We start from the raw sequence: 16,239 nt of genomic DNA on the forward strand, positions 1-16,239 counted from the left end.
GTCTGCCCCTCTCTCCTCAGTCCCTCGATGCAGGGAGCCTGTTGCCAGCAGTGCTCCCTGTAAAAAAGTAGAAAAAAATCCAAACAAAAATGCTTCTAGGCAGAGAACTCAGGAGAGCTCTCTGCAGTGCACCCATCCTGCTCTGGGCACAGTGTAAAACTGAGGTCTGGAGGAGGGGCATAGAGGGAGGAGCCAGTGCACACCCAGAGTCCAAAGCTTTCTTAAAGTGCCCTATCTCCTGCGGAGCCCGTCTATTCCCCATGGTCCTTACGGAGTCCCAGCATCCTCAAGGACGTTAGAGAAAAGTGGACACTGTCTGCCGTAATGTGTAAAAGGTGGACTCTGCCGTAATGCGTAAAAGGGGCTCTACCTGGTGTAGTGGCGATACTGTTTTACATAATGGGGGGGGGCGCCGATGCCATTTCTTGCACACAGCGCTAAAATGTCTAGTTACGGCACTGTGGTGCGCATCCTTCTGTATATAATATATTAGAGATGATGCACAAGAGGCACGTGTTTCCCACAAAGTTCAGCGAATGACAGTCCTTCACTGAGCTTTGTGGTAAACACATGTGCCTCTTGTGCATCATCTCTACTATATATGCACTTTTTCAAGCTGCCTTTATCACATTTTAATTGGGCATCTGATATTGTACCCCTGAAGAAGACCTTCGGGACGAAATGCATTGGGTTTTTCATCAGTTTCACCTTTATGTCATATGCTGATTTCACGATAACAAGGAAACACACTAAAATTGAATGTTGATTGAAGAAATTCTAGTGTGAAATTGTGAAACTGTACATATGCTCTTTTATTTTACTATAAAAGAAATTGTTTTAATAACATTGTGAATACATTTTTATGACTAAAAATATAAGTTTTATTTATACATATGTTTTAAAGCATTTGTCACATTATGGATGGTCAAAATTAGGTATTAATACTAACGCCCTCAGATCTGTCCAATAAGTGCTTTCCCTGAATCTTAGCTAACAGAAGGTTCATCTAGAGGTGCAGCTTAAAATTCTCTTGAGCGCGATTGGGAACCCCTATTCATTTATATATATATATATATATATATATATATATAAATACACATATATAGCGTGAATATAGGGGGTAATTCTGAGTTGATCGCAGCAGGAACTTTGCACTGCAGGGGAGGCAGATATAACATGTGCAGAAAGAGTTAGATTCGGGTGGGTTATTTTGTTTCTGTGCAGGGTAAATACTGGCTGCTTTATTTTTACACTGCAATTTAGATTGCAGAATGTACACACCACACCCAAATCTAACTCTCTCTGCACATGTTAAATCTGCCTCCCCTGCAGTGCACATGGTTTTGCCCAACTGCTAAAAAAATTCCTGCTGCGATCAACTTGGAATTACCCCCATAGTCCGGCACTCCCTTTGAATTCCGCTGTAATGCCCAGGTGCCTTCCGTCACTGATACACATAAGAAAGGAAATAATAATAATAATAATTTTATTTATATAGCACTCTTTCTCCAATAGGACTCAAGGTGCTTAACAGATACATAGCATAATATAGTTCAGAAAATAATGAAGTACATTTTCATAAAATACAGAAGCATGGAGATACTAAAAGGGACATTATGGAAATGCTTGAGTAAACAGGAAAGTCTTGAGTCTACTTTTGAAGCATTCTATAGTTGGGGCCTCTCGCACTGTGCGGGGAAGTGAGTTCCATAGAGTCGGAGCCGCATAACTAAAAGCTCGACCCCCAGATGAATTACGGGAGATTCTAGGTACTGCTAAAAGTCCTTCATCTACAGATCGCAGTAATCGAGTGGGGCAGTATGGGGTCAGAAGCTGCTTCAGGTACCTTGGGCCCTGGTCATGTAATACTTTGAAACTCAGTAAGCCAATCTTGAAGATGATTCGCCATCTTACAGGCAGCCAGTGAAGGGAGTAGAGTAGGGACTAGGAAAGAAAGCAGCGGCACTCCAGGACTTAAGGTGTGATACGGTTCTTGTATTAGAACATTACAAACACTGTAAATCCAACGTTTCGGGGCCCGTAGACCCTTTGTAAAGGTGAGTGTCAAGGTGAGTGTCACCTTGACAAAGGGGCTACGGGCCCCGAAACATTGGATTTACAGTGTTTGTAATGTTCTAATACAAGAACCATATCACACCTTAAGTCCCGGAGTGCCGCTGCTTTCTTTCCTTTCTTTTATATATATATATATATATATATATATGTCTAAATAAGTATTCAGTCATTTCACCATATACCCCACGGTAAAGGCTTTCCCATAAGATTTATTTCATTTAGCTGTAAAGAAGTATTTTCATATAAAATACAATAAAAGTACAAGCTTTCAGTACACTCAGCAACAGTGCCTTCTACAGCAGTGCAATGGCCAATGTGAAGCACCAGCATTGTACTTGTTGTCTTTCCAGATAAGAATAGATAAGAATCTCTATGTGCTCTAGAATCCTGCCCCCACCACTCTATTCCCCACAATAGGTAGAAGACATTGGTTTAGAGGGGAGGAGGGTTGGCTGAAGCAGAATGGACCCAGGGGACAATGCATGGCTGCTTGCTGCATAAATAAACAAGCTCTCCGTCTTCCGCAGAAAGGTCTTTACTCCATGTTATAACATAAAAATTAGGCAGTATTGTTATATATACTTCCACGCCAACACAAATTTTAAAAAAAGGACAATAAAGATAATAAATGTATACACAGTTTATGTTATTTAAGGCTCTGGACAAATGTAGGGGTTGTCACTGATTCCATTTTGCTAATTCTGGGGCTTAACTGCTCAATGGGTTGGTATAGATATCTCGGTGCAGAGTATCCCGACGGTCAGAATGCCCACACCGGCATCCCGACGTTCAAAATCCCGCCAGATCTCCGGTAAATGTTTTAACCCTAACCCAACCCATTCCTGCTGCCTAACCCTAATGCCCTCTCCCGTAACATTTTCCTACCCCCATCCCCCAGCAGCCTAACACCACCACCCCCCCACCCCCTTCAACAAGTACCTAAAACCCAGCAGTAGCGGATCTTGCCACGGGCAAGCAGGACTTTTGCCCGGGGCGTCGCCTCCCGGAGGGCGCAGGGCGCCATCTGGAGGGGGCGCCGCACCAGGGCAAGATCCGCTGCTGCTGTGCCCCCCGCTGCCGCTGTGAAGAGAAACTAGACGCGTACGCGTCTAGTTTCCCTTCGTGGACAGGTCCTTTACTGTGCGGTGCGCGATGACGTCATCGCGCACCGCACATCATTTCAGTCTGTACAGGGGGCGTAAATGACCACACCCCCTGTACGTAGCCACGCCCCCTATTGTCGTCCGGAGCGCCCAGCGCCCAAGAACCGGCCCTGCCCCAGTACGTACCATCAGAACCTGTCTGGATTCTGTCTGTCAGGGTGTCACTGTCGACATTCTGACCGTTGGGATCCTGAGCGCTGGAATATTAACTACATTTCCTGCTCAAGTACTGGATGTGTGCATGCTCAGAAACAGACCCTGCTTGACCCTTGTAAACCTGAATGGGTCCAGGGCACACGCAGTAGAATCCCAACTGGAACTTTGAATGTGATGACCCACCGCTAACACTCAGGAGAGCCCTCGCCCCTCTCATCTCATCCCTGTACCCTGTATTAGCAGCTTTTCTTGTATTAGCAATACAGTAGTTTCGCCACTGTCATCTTTTGAAGTCTACCTACCACCACATCTACCAGGATTTGTCCATAGGACATTATATTGTGAGAGATTACAGAGTTTGATAAAAGATTTATAGGGAGAGATGAATCAACATTTCTAAAGACTATAAATGGAGAGGTTGCCCATAGCACCCTATCATATTCTACTATTCTAGGTATCATTTATCTAAAACAGTGGTTCTCAACTCCGGTCCTTAAGTACTGTACCCCCAACAGGTCATGTTTCACGGATTTCTTTAATCACTCACAGGTGATTTAATCTGCTTTCCTGGGTCAGGAATTATCCTACCTGCTTCCAGATACAAATCTGCAAAACATGACCTGTTGGCTGTAATCTAGTACACTTTTATTTGATAAAATATTAGCTAGAAATGCTTTCTAGTAAATGCTATCGTGTGACCTCCTAATACAGGCCTGGCCAACCTGTGCCTCTCCAGATGATGTGAAACTACACATCCATGCATGACCTGCCACAGTTTTAACATTTCCTAATAGCAAAACTGTTGCAAGGCATGATGGGACCTGTAGTTTTACAACAGCTGGACAGCCACAGGTTGGCCAGGCCTATCCTAACAGCTGGGTATGGGTTATTAGGTCGACAAGATTTAGGTCGACAGTCATTATGTAGACCACTATTGGTCGACATGCACTAGGTCGACATGGTCATTAGGTCGACATGAACAAGGGCGACATGGAAAAAGGTCGACATGAGGTGGATTTTTACTTTTTTTGGTGTTGCTTTCTTCGTAAAGTGATGGGGAACCCCAATTAGTGCACCGTGTCCCCTCACATGGCTCACGAGGCTTTGGGCAAGGTGCCTCGCTCTGCTACCGCTGCGCTCGGCACAGGTTACTATTCTCAATCATAGTCCACATGGATCGTAAAGTATGAAAAAGTTCAAAAAATTAAAAGAAATATGTGAAAAACTCATGTCGACCTTTTTTCCATGTCGACCTAATGACCATGTCGACCTAGTGTATGTCGACCAATAGTGGTCGACCTAATGACTGTTGACCTAAGTCTTGTCAACCTAATGACAGTAAGCCCTAATAGCTTTATAGAAGCTAAAGGCCAGCAACATATTTCATACATGAATCTTTTACTATTTATCTTAGACAAATTACAAATATACAGGGAGAGTTAAACAAAAAAATAAAATACCTTCAACTGGAGTTGATACAAATGTAACAAAAGTTCCTTATTTTAAATGAATGAAACAATGTACTGAAAGGTGTAATTTATACTGCAATTATCCAGCTGTTGTGTATCAACAATAGCCAGCCTCTGACTGAGACTTGTAGTTCCAAAAAAACCCTTTTTGTGGGAAAGCCAATGTTGACTAAATATTATCAGTAAAATAAATTGCAGAAAGTAAACTGTCACTAAACAGATGGCTGGGAGTCACGATACATTTTATATATATATATATATATATATATATATATATACACACATACATACATCATGAAAAAAACATTCCACTAAAAAACATATAAAACTGAGGATCCATGGAGCGTAGAATTGCATCCACTATGATAATGTTATCTGGCCTATTCTGTTATTAAGGTGCTTTTCTAGATAATTACATCAAGAAAACAGTACTCAGGAATTAGACCTAATGCATGTTATGTCCCTCATTACAACAGTTTGTCTGACAACACAAACATGAAATGTGATCTTCCTGGATCCACACACACCACCTGAGGGACCTCCGAGCTCTCTAAGGCTACAATTACTGTACAACACTGTATGTCTTATAGACGCTGCCACCCAGTGACTGGCATATATTGCATTTTTTTCAAACTCATTATTTTAATGACATCTACTGTGATGTTGCTGCAACTGCCTGCATACAATAAAAGTTAAACTAAGAAATACAAAGACTGTCTAAGCAGTGTTTTACCTGGTATTGGGCTTGGGTGGTATTCAGTATGCCGGCTGTTGGGATCCCGGCACTCAGTATACCGGTGCTGGAATTTTGACACCCGGCATACCGACAACTATTCTCCCTCTTGGGGGTCCACGACCCCCCCTGGAGGGAGAATATATATATATATAGCGTGGAGCGTAGCGTGCCACCGTGCCCGCAGCGTGGCGAGTGCAGCGAGCACGCAAGGGGCTCATTTTCGCTCGCTCAGCTGCCGGCATAACATACTACACCCTTGGGCTTTTGTAGCATCCCTTGTTCTGTACATATCAATCGTAACTTCATGATAAATTCAGTATACTGTTTTAGAGCAGGTTTAAGCACCACTGGCTGTCCAGTGTGATGGAACTAAAAGTTCTTAAATGCTCTGGCAGCCCCTGGCTGGCCTGCTGGCACTTGTAGTTCCATATCAACTGTAAAGTTACATGTGTATTTAGTTTTACAGCACACAGTGGGACTGGAAGCAAAGTTGAAAGTAAAACAAAAAAATGCAAGTAACTTTTTATATTTGCAAAACCATGTGCACTGCAAGTGGAGTACTGTATGTTTACATTTGTGCAGAGACTCAGGGGACAATTTATCATGAAATATTTGCAGCTAATTCCCTGAAAACATCCGCTAGTATTTAATATCCCCCGAATGTATCACAGAAGGACTGCAGCATCTGCTGTGATCCCTCCATTCCCGCTGGCAGCTGCAACACCCAAAGGTTTCCATGCTGCCAGATTCTAGAGATTGGCCTCTGCAGCTAATAGGCCCTACACACTGGGCGATAATACTTAAAGATGTGACCGATCTCGTTCATTAATGAACGAGATACCATTCATATCTTTGAGTGTGGAGGCCCCAGCGATGAATGATGCGCGGCCCTGCGCTCGTTCATCGCTGGTGCCCCATCGCCTGTGCATGCAGGCCAATATGGACGATCTCGTCCATATTTGCCTGCACTTCTATGGAGCCGGGTGACGGGGCAGTGGAGAAACTTCACTCCTCCCGTCACTGCCCGCCATCCCCCCCCCCCCTGCCGCCAGGCAGCTCAGCGGCAGATCGCTCAATGTGTAGGGCCCTTTAGACCAGCTGACATTGGCTCCCAGCAGAATGGCCTCTGCAGCTAAGACCAGCTGTAATTGGCTTCTGAAGATTGACCTCTGCAGCTAACACCATCTGAAAATGGCATTAGCCAGCTGTAGCCTATGGGCTACACATTGCATAATGAGCCAGGAGGGTTCCCCAGGAACCCTCTCCAGCAATGGCCACAGCGCATGCCTGGTCAGCAGGACTGTGCATGTGCAGGAGACCTGGCAGCTGGCACCAATATAATTGCATATTGCCACGTGATTCTGTGTGCTAATATCGCGCCCAGATGTCATTTAATATGTGACTAATTATAAATAGGGCTTCCAAAGCAAAACTGGAGCTGTCCAGCACTTATTGGCTACATGCAAAAGCAGCGGGTATTTACTCCATATGCAAAAAAATAAAGTATTTGCACCCCTTGTATTGGCACATGGTTTGCTCTAGTGCACAGTTACTGACTTCTTTGTTTTTGCTCCCAAATCAGTATCAGCCCCAATATATGATGAAATGTATATCTTGATGCATTCTTTAAGCATAGGGGAAACGCTGCATGCACAATTACCTTGACGCTGGTGTTGCTGGTCTGGGTCTCGGCCTCTGTGCAGCTGTACTGGCCGGGGTCTCTGCGTTCCCTGCGGGAGCCGGAGCGTGCGACAGGCGGGTAGCGGCTCTGGTAGGCGAGCACGGCGGGGATAGAGTCAGCCGCGTCGGTCTTGATGAAGAGCCCGTGCAGAGTGGCGGCGGTGCCCTGGGAGAGGGTGGTGGTCTGATGCGGAGAGTTGGATTCGTCCGAGTCCCTGCAGTAAATCACCCCGCTCTGAGAGACGTGGATGCTGGGAGCGCAGCCCATGCCTGTGCCCGGGAAGCGGCGGGAGAGCCGGAGCACCCTCTAGGGATGCTGTGTCCCGCTAGTGATGCTGCGCGCCAGCCTACAGGGTGCCATAGCGGAGCAGCAGCGCCATAATCACCCTATTATATATATGTATACCCACTGACACACCTACAGCACACAGGTGGGCATGCCTTATGCCAGCAGAGGCTAAACTCAGCACCACACAGCCTCAGCCATGGCCACGTCCTATCAGATGTCTCCAGTGTAGCACCAACACCAGAGTAACTGCCCCTACATTAATGTGACACTGCACAGACCAACTCACTACTGATACCCGGCCATATATCACTAACAGGACTTCCTAGAAAGCACCTGGGACACGGGCCAGCTGGCTCCTGTGCCAGTGTTTGGAGATCATGGTGCTATCTGCTACCACTTACACCCAGCCTTCAGTGCCCTATCTCCAGCAATTCTTCATCTCATTCTCAACCCCCCCAAAATATGCCAACAGTACTGGGCTATGGGGCATGGTGACCTGTAGGCAGCCAGCAAGTACCCAGGTGTCTCTCTCACCCACCAGTTGCACAATGATACCAGGTAGGGAACTGAATGAGAAGGTGGGTACTCCCTGTAAGGGTGATACTCTCTGTAGGGAACCGTGTTCTAGAAGCTATTCAGTATGCTCAGCATCCAGCAGCTGCTCCCAGCGCCTCTCTGCCCCTGCAGTGCATTGACATCACAGAAGCCTGCTCTAGGTACATGCATTGGAGTATTTCCCCTGCACCCTGCCTTTCACAGTCATCTCATTCCCTGACAACAGACAGCCACCAAATCACACCAGCCTTACATCCACATACATAGGAAACACTATACTGATAACCGCTCCATCAATTACCTGTAGCAGACCACTAGTATTGCCTCTAGGACGCAGCGCATCTGGTTGCTGGTAACCTACTGCTTGCAAGGGATGCTCAGTGAGCTAGTGCCATGCACTATTCCCCTTCTTACACTAGCAGCATATAAATCCTGCCTGAGTGATAGCGATGGTTCCCTTCCCCGGCACTGCAGATGTCTCCATGCACAGAACCAGTGCTGCTGCTGCCGCCTAAGCCCTCCCAGCCGTCAGCCCGTCACTGTTGCTGCCGTCGCCTCCTGAGCTCTCCCAGCCGCCCGTCACTGCTATAGCTGCTGCTGCTGGTGCTGCCGTCTCCTCCTCTTGCCTGGGAACTGGGAAGCAACAAGGCGTTGTCCCATTTACTCACCGTTTTCACCTATTTGATCCCAGTGGGTTGCAAAGCAATGGGCCAGTTCTCTACCTCCTAAAGTCTGGCTGCCAGAAAGTCGTGGCTGGGGCTTGCCAGCAATAGCTATGCGACCCAGGCTGCCCTGTAGTTTGGGCATGAAGAGGCATTTACCGTGTGCAAACCAGGGCAGCTCTTTTCTCAGGTAGAGCTGATGGGGTGTAATAGACAGAGATGTTGTAGCTAAGCCCCACTCAAGATGCTCTGGTTTGAACTGAACTGGAACAGAATATTATTCCATAAAAACATAGATAAATAAGCTATCTGCATGTCTAGCTGTGTGTACCTTACAGGTGACCCGCTGACCGCCCATATGCTGGCAGCAGGGACTGCCAACACTGACGTCACAGCTGGGCAGGAAGATTAAAATGCATGCCCGCCACCTGGGCTGCAGCGCCGACAACCTTGGAAGGCGGGGGGGGGGGGGAGGGGGGTGTACTGCTGATGTATAAGTCCAGTCCAGTGGTGCGGTGTTGTGCTGCATTAGTTCAATGGTGGTGTCTTGTGCTGCATCAGTCCAGTCAGAGTGGTGGTGTCCTCTGCTGCCATATGTCCAGTTCTGCTGTATAAATCCAGTCCATTGCAGTGGTGCTGTGTTATCCTGCATCAGTGCAGTGGTAATGTCTTGTGCTGCATCTGTCCAGTCACGGTGGTGGTGTCCTCTGCTGCCATATGTCCAGTGCTGCTGTATAAGGGGGTAATTCAGAGTTGATCGCAGCAGCAAATTTGTTAGCAGTTGGGCAAAACATGTGCACTACAGGGAGGGCAGATATAACATGTGCAGAGAGAGTTAGATTTCGGTGGGGTGTGTTCAAACTGAAATCTAAATTGCAGTGTAAAAATAAAGCAGCCAGTATTTACCCTGCACAGAAACAAAATAACCCACCCAAATCTAACTCTCTCTGCACATGTTATATTTGCCCCCCCTCCCCCCTGCAGTGCACATGGTTTTGCCCAACTGCTAACAAATTTGCTGCTGCAATCAACTCTGAATTACCCCCTAAGTCCAGTCCAATGCAGTGGTGCTGTGTTGTCCTGCATCAGTCCAGTGGTAGTGTCTTGTGCTGCATCAGTCCAGTCACAGTGGTGGTGTCCTCTGCTGCTATATGTCCAGTGCTGCTGTATAAGTCCAGTCCATTGCAGTGGTGCTGTGTTGTCCTGCATCAGTCCAGTGGTGGTGTCCCTGTGCTGCTGTATGTGTCCAGTGGTACTACCGTATATGTCCAGTAATACTGCCATATATGTCCAGCGGTACTGCCGTATAAATCCAGTGATACTGCCGTATATGTCCAGTGGTACTGCCATATAATTCCAGTGATACTGCCGTATATGTCCAGTGGTACTGCCGTATAAATCCAGTGATACTGCCGTATATGTCCAGTGGTACTGCCTTATAAATCCAGTGATACTGCTGTATATGTCCAGTGGTACTGCCATATAATTCCAGTGATACTGCCGTATATGTCCAGTAGTACTGCCGTATAAATCCAGTGATACTGCCGTATATGTCCAGTGGTACTGCCGTATAAATCCAGTGGTACTGGCGTATAAATCCAGTGATACTGCCGTATAATTCCAGTGATACTGCCGTATAATTCCAGTGGTACTGGCGTATAAATCCAGTGATACTGCCATATAAATCCAGTCCACTGGTACTGCCGTATAAGTCCAGTGGTACTGCCGTGTAATTCCAGTAATACTGATGTATAATTCCAGTGAAACTGCCGTATAATTCCAGTGGTACTGGCGTATAAATCCAGAACAGTGCTACTATCGTATAATTCCAGTGATACTGCCGTATAATTCCAGTGATACTGGCGTATAAATCCAGTGATGCTGCCGTATAAATCCAGTCCAGTGGTATACACGTATAAATCCAGTGGTACTGCCGTATAATTCCACTGATACTGCCGTATAATTCCACTGATACTGCCGTATAATTCCAGTGGTACTGGCGTAAAAATCCAGTGATACTGCCGTATATGTCCAGTGGTACTACCGTATATGTCCAGTGATAAATACGGTATGTGGTACTACCATATATGTCCAGTATAAATCCAAATGACCGTCAACCATTCATACAGGAACCCAGAAAAAGTATCCTCAGTGTCCGAAAAAATGCAGTTGTACCCACTTTTCACTTAACCACGGACATGTGGAAAAGGGGAACAGGGCAGACTAAGGACTACATGACTGTGACAGCCCACTGGGTAGATGTATTGCCTCCTACAGCAACAACAGCAGCGGCACCAGTAGCAGCATCTTGCAAACGCCAACTCGTTCCTAGGCAGGCTACTCTATGTATCACCGCTTTCCGTATGAGGCACACCGCTGACAACCTCTTACGGAAACTGAGGGACATCATCGCACAATGGCTTACCCCAATTTGTGATATCGGACAACGCCACCAATATTGTGCGTGCATTACATGTGGGCAAATTCCAGCACGTCCCATGTTTTGCACATACAATTAATTTGGTGGTGCAGAATTGTTTTGAAAAAGGACAGGGGCATGCAGGAGATGCTGTCGGTGGCCCGAAAAATTGCAGGCCACTTTCGACATTCAGCCACCGCGTGCTGAAGACTGGAGCACCAGCAAACACTCCTGAACCTGCCCTGCCATCACCTGAAGTAAGAGGTGGTAACGAGGTGGAATTCAACACTCTATATGCTTCAGAGGATGGAGGAGCAGCAAAAGGCCATTCAAGCCTATACATCCACCTACGATATGGGCAAAGGAGGGGGAATGCACCTGACTCAAGGGCAGTGGAGAATGATTTCCGTCTTGTGCAAGGTTCTCCAACCCTTCGAACTTGCCACACTTGAAGTCAGTTCAGACACTGCCAGCTTGAGTCACGTCATTCCCCTCATCAGGCTTTTGCAGAAGCAGCTGTAGAAATTGAAGGAGGAGCTAAGACAGAGCGATTCCGCTAAGTATGTGGAACTTGTGGATGGAGCCCTTCATTCGCTTTGCCAGGATTCAAGGGTGGTCAATCTGTTGAAATCAGAGCACTACATTTTTTCCACCATGCTCGATCCTAGGTTTAAAGCCTACGTTGTATCTCTTTCCGACAGACAAAAGTCTGCAGTGGTTCAAAGACCTGCTGGTGAGAAAATTGTCAACTCAAGCAAAACGTGACCCATCAACAGCTCCTCCTTCATTTTCTCCCGCAACTGGGGCTGCGAGGAAAAGGATAAGATTTCCTAGCCCACCCGCTGGCAGTGATGGAGGGCAGTCTGGAGCGATTGCTGATATCTGGTCCGGATTGAAGGACATGCCCACGATTACTGACATGTCTACTGTCGCTGCATATGATTCTGTCACCATTGAAAGAATGGTGGAGGATTATATGAGTGACAGCATCCAAGTAGGCATGTCAGACAGTCCGTATGTATACTGGCAGGAAAAAGAGGCAATTTGGATGTCCTTGTACAAATTGGCTTTATTTTACCTAAGTTGCCCCCCCCCTCCTCCAGTGTGTACTCCGAAAAAGTGTTTAGTACAGCCGGTAACCTTGTCAGTGATTGGCGTAGTAGGTTACAAAATGTGGAGAAGGTGATGATCATCAAAATGAATTATAAATTCTCCGGGAAGACCTTTACCAGCAATTGCCTCCAGAAAGTACACAGGGACCTGTGATGGTGGATTCCAGTGGGGACGAATACTCTGTGAGCAAGAGGATGTACACACTGAAAGGGGTGATGAATTGGAGGATGAGGATGAGGTCGACATCTTGCCTCTGTAGAGCCAGTTTGTGCAAGGAGAGATTGATTGCTTCTTTTTTGGTGTGGGCCCAAACAAACCAGTAATTTCAGCCACAGTCGTGTGGCAGACCCTGTCGCTGAAATGATTGGTTTGTTAAAGTGTGCATATCCTGTTTATACAACATAAGGGTGGGTGGGAGGGCCCAAGGACAATTCCACTTTGCACCTCTTTTTCTTTTTTGCATCATGTGCTGTTTGGGGACTAGTTTTTTAAAGTGCCATCCTGTCTGACACTGCCTTACAAGTCCAGGGGTATTGCCGTATAAGTCCAGGGGTACTGCCGTATAAGTTCAGGGGTACTGCCGTATAAGTCCAGGGGTACTGCTGTATAAGTCCAGTCCAGTGGTGCTGTCTTGTGCTGCATCAGTCCAGTGGTGGTGTCTTGTGCTGCCATAAGTCCAGTGGTGGTGTCCTGTGCTGTATATTATTTACTCCAAATAAAGGGTTATATACATTACTTATATTATTGTCCAAATCATTTTTACAGGGTTTGCCCTGTGTGGTGTAGGGGTATGCTCGCCTGTGCTGCATATAATTATAATAGCTTCAAATAAAATGGTTATTATTGTCCAAATCATTTTTACAGGGTTTGCCCTGTGTGGTGTAGGGGTATGCTCGCCTGTGCTGCATATTATTAAATTAGCTCCAAATAAAAGGGTTAGTATTATCCAAATTAATTTTACAGGCTTTGCCGTGTGTGTGTGTGTGTGTGTGTGTGTGTGTGTGTGTGTGTGTGTGGGGTTTAGGGGTACGCTCTCCTGTGTCACCAATATTGTGAATGTATTACATCTGGGCAAATTCCAGCACGTCCCATGTTGTTTGTGCCGCACACTTGTGTCGCTTAGCTTAGTTATACAGCTACCTCATTGCACCTCTTTTTCTTCTTTGCATGATGTGCTGTTTGGGCCCTAGTTTTTTTAAGTGCCGTCCTGTCTGACACTGCAGTGCCACTCCTAGACAGGCCAGGTGTTTGTGCCGCACACTTGTGTCGCTTAGCTTAGTCATACAGCCACCTCGGTGCAACCTTTTGGCCTATAAACAATATTGTGAGGTGTGAGGTGTCCAGAATAGACTGGACATGAGTGGAAATTAATGTTATTGAGGTAATAATACCGTAGGATCAAAATTACCCCAAATTATGTGATTTTGGCTGTTTTTATGTTTTTTTCAGAAATCATCCAGATGCAAAACCAAAACATGAAAGGGTGGTTTTGGCAAAACCAATCCAGATCCAAAACACGAGCATGGAACCACAACCAAAACACGAAAAGTGCCTACCGCACATCTATACTATGTAGATGTATGTAATATATGTGCTGGCAGTATATCTGGGATGTGTAGATGTATGTAATATATGCGCTGGCAGTGTATTTAGGATCGGCAGCAGCATCATATTCCACAGCACCTTTACAGAACCCAGGACGCGGCATTAGGCTTCCCTCTGCTAAGCCAGCCCCCAGGCTCTCATTGGCTAGTTCACGTTTTTCGCGGGAACTAATTGGATAGGATGATAAAAAAAAAACTTGAAAAAACACCTGTTTCTCGCGCCCACATCACTATAATTGGATACCCCCCTAAATTAGACAAGTGTGATATAGATATGGCTGTTTACAGTATCGCTACACCCACATTGTCTAGTTCCCGGGGTGGGAGCTGTGTAGTTCATGCTCTAAAACAATTCGGCTAAGGACGGGTACACACTAGGACGATATTGGGACAATTTGCTGCATCGGAACAACAAATCATCTACATCATCTAATGTGTATGTACAATTGCGCATTCCATCGTGTCGATAATGACATTCTCTGGTTACTCATACTGTCAGGTCAACCAAAAGTTATCGTTAACAATGTGGTGCATGTCGTGTAGTGGGTACGGCCAACCAGATGACCAGGCGATATGTCGTTCTAATTTGGCCAGTGTTCTTAAAAGATGGTTGTTTTAGTGTATACAGGAGCAACAATAAATCGTATACGATCAAGCGACATGTTAAATTGCTCTGTCGCTTGAAGGATTGTACAGTGTGTATGCTCAGTATCATTTGTTCTGGGCTCAAGGGAAATCGTATGGAAGACTTGGCCAACAACCCGTTATTCTGATGTGTACCTAGCCTTATGCTGGGTACACACTTACAGATATATCTGCAGATCAATTGAGCTGCAGATATATCTATGGACGGACTGGGTAGTGTGTTGAGCATACACACTGAACGATCCGTCGGGACTGATGTCATGAACTGGGCGGGCATTTACACACAACTGCCCAGTTCAGCTGTCAGTCACAGCCGACTGCTGTATCTTGTGTACGGGCGGTCCGTATACACACACCGATGTACCAATATAGCGTAAGATATATTGGCCGTCGGCTGTGCTGCAGGGCCGATGCGATATGTCTGTGAATGACTACGTTCATAGACATATCGCTCGTACACACTGGCCAATGGACCCGCAATATATCGGCCAGTGTGTACGCACCTTTAGAGTCCCCTGTTGTTTACTGTAGATAAGAGCTATGATGGGAGACAACAAAAATAGCTGCTAAAAATGAAGTATTAGCCTGTAGTTTTTAAACTAATAGTACTGCTTAGGCAAAGAAAAGTCTCCTTAAGCTGGACATATGCTGACAGATAACTGGGCAAATGAAACGACCACTCTGAACCATTATCTGTCAGTGTTTAGACAATAATCTGCCAAATCCGGACATACTGCAAGAAACTAGAATTTGGTTTGATTCTCTAGGCCACCTTTCAGCAGATGATGTTACCCTATAGTATCCTATGGGCTATTAACGCAGAATATTTTTCGGAGAGGAAGCCTCAAAGCCCCAACAGCCACGCTTGCACATTGGCTGCCAGGGACCCAAACCTGGAAGTTGTGTGAAAGCGGTACACTAGCACATTGCTGGTGGGGGGGGGAGGGGGGGAATCATAGTATGACTCGCACTAGCCTAGTGCGAGTCGTACTAATGTATTGCTAGCATTAGCTCTGCCTAAAACATGCAGAATCAGCTGTTACCGCACGTTTTACGGTCAGAACTAGTTTAATAAATATACCCTTAGGGGAGTACCAAGTTTGCCTGTCACTGCTTGTGTAGCAAATTGTAACAAATGCTATTGCAACGTTTTGTTACATGACCTTTATATAGCAAACACTACAGAGGATCAGCTGCAGGAAATGAGCAGTCTGCTGAAAGATGTTTTATGAAGTCTGATTCATTATAAAAATTGTTCACTGCATTGTCATTTCCTTTATTTTGAAATGGCTTTGACATATACAGTATAAACACTGCTATTTTCGTTAATATAACAGCAGTATACCAGGGAAAGAGTACTGTATGTTGCTACTAAGGGGGGTATCCAAATATCCGCAATAATGCTGTGGCAGTGAAAAATGTATGTTTTCTTGATTTTTTTTCCATTTTATCACCAATGTATTCGCAGCAATATCCATTACATCGCTCTATTTTCTTTTGCGAAAATACATAGGGTCTGTGAAAAACCATAGATCTATGTATTTCCACGGCACTTATCGCTGCAAAAATGGTCACCTACCAGGAAATGACTATGCCTACCTGAGCCAGTCGAATCCAATCCCTGATAAGTGCCGCCAATCGCAGCCAACAGGATAGCCCCCGGCCAACCAAT

The 16,239-nt window shown here is 45.8% G+C and overlaps 1 protein-coding gene and 1 long non-coding RNA gene across 5 annotated transcripts in view; one reads left to right on the plus strand and one right to left on the minus strand.

The window, feature by feature from the left end:
- The window catches only part of PDE8B (phosphodiesterase 8B), a 309,750-nt gene extending 301,040 nt beyond the window's left edge, over window positions 1–8,710 (minus strand). Inside the window, exon 1 of the mRNA XM_063963660.1 lies at window positions 7,261–8,710. Coding sequence (XP_063819730.1) covers window positions 7,261–7,548 — 288 coding nt within the window. The 5' untranslated portion in view covers window positions 7,549–8,710. The remainder of the gene's footprint in view (window positions 1–7,260) is intronic.
- The window catches only part of LOC135058002 (uncharacterized), a 271,949-nt gene that overhangs the window by 124,879 nt on the left and 130,831 nt on the right, over window positions 1–16,239 (plus strand). The window contains exon 3 of one of the 4 annotated variants that reach the window (XR_010244524.1): window positions 13,768–14,526. The exons of the other annotated variants lie outside the window; for them this stretch is intronic. This is a non-coding gene — a long non-coding RNA (uncharacterized LOC135058002). Of the gene's footprint in view, window positions 1–13,767; window positions 14,527–16,239 lie in introns of those variants that run through there. 4 annotated transcript variants of the gene reach the window in all.

Source organism: Pseudophryne corroboree, chromosome 1 (assembly GCF_028390025.1).
Source record: "Pseudophryne corroboree isolate aPseCor3 chromosome 1, aPseCor3.hap2, whole genome shotgun sequence".
Lineage (NCBI taxonomy): Eukaryota > Metazoa > Chordata > Amphibia > Anura > Myobatrachidae > Pseudophryne > Pseudophryne corroboree.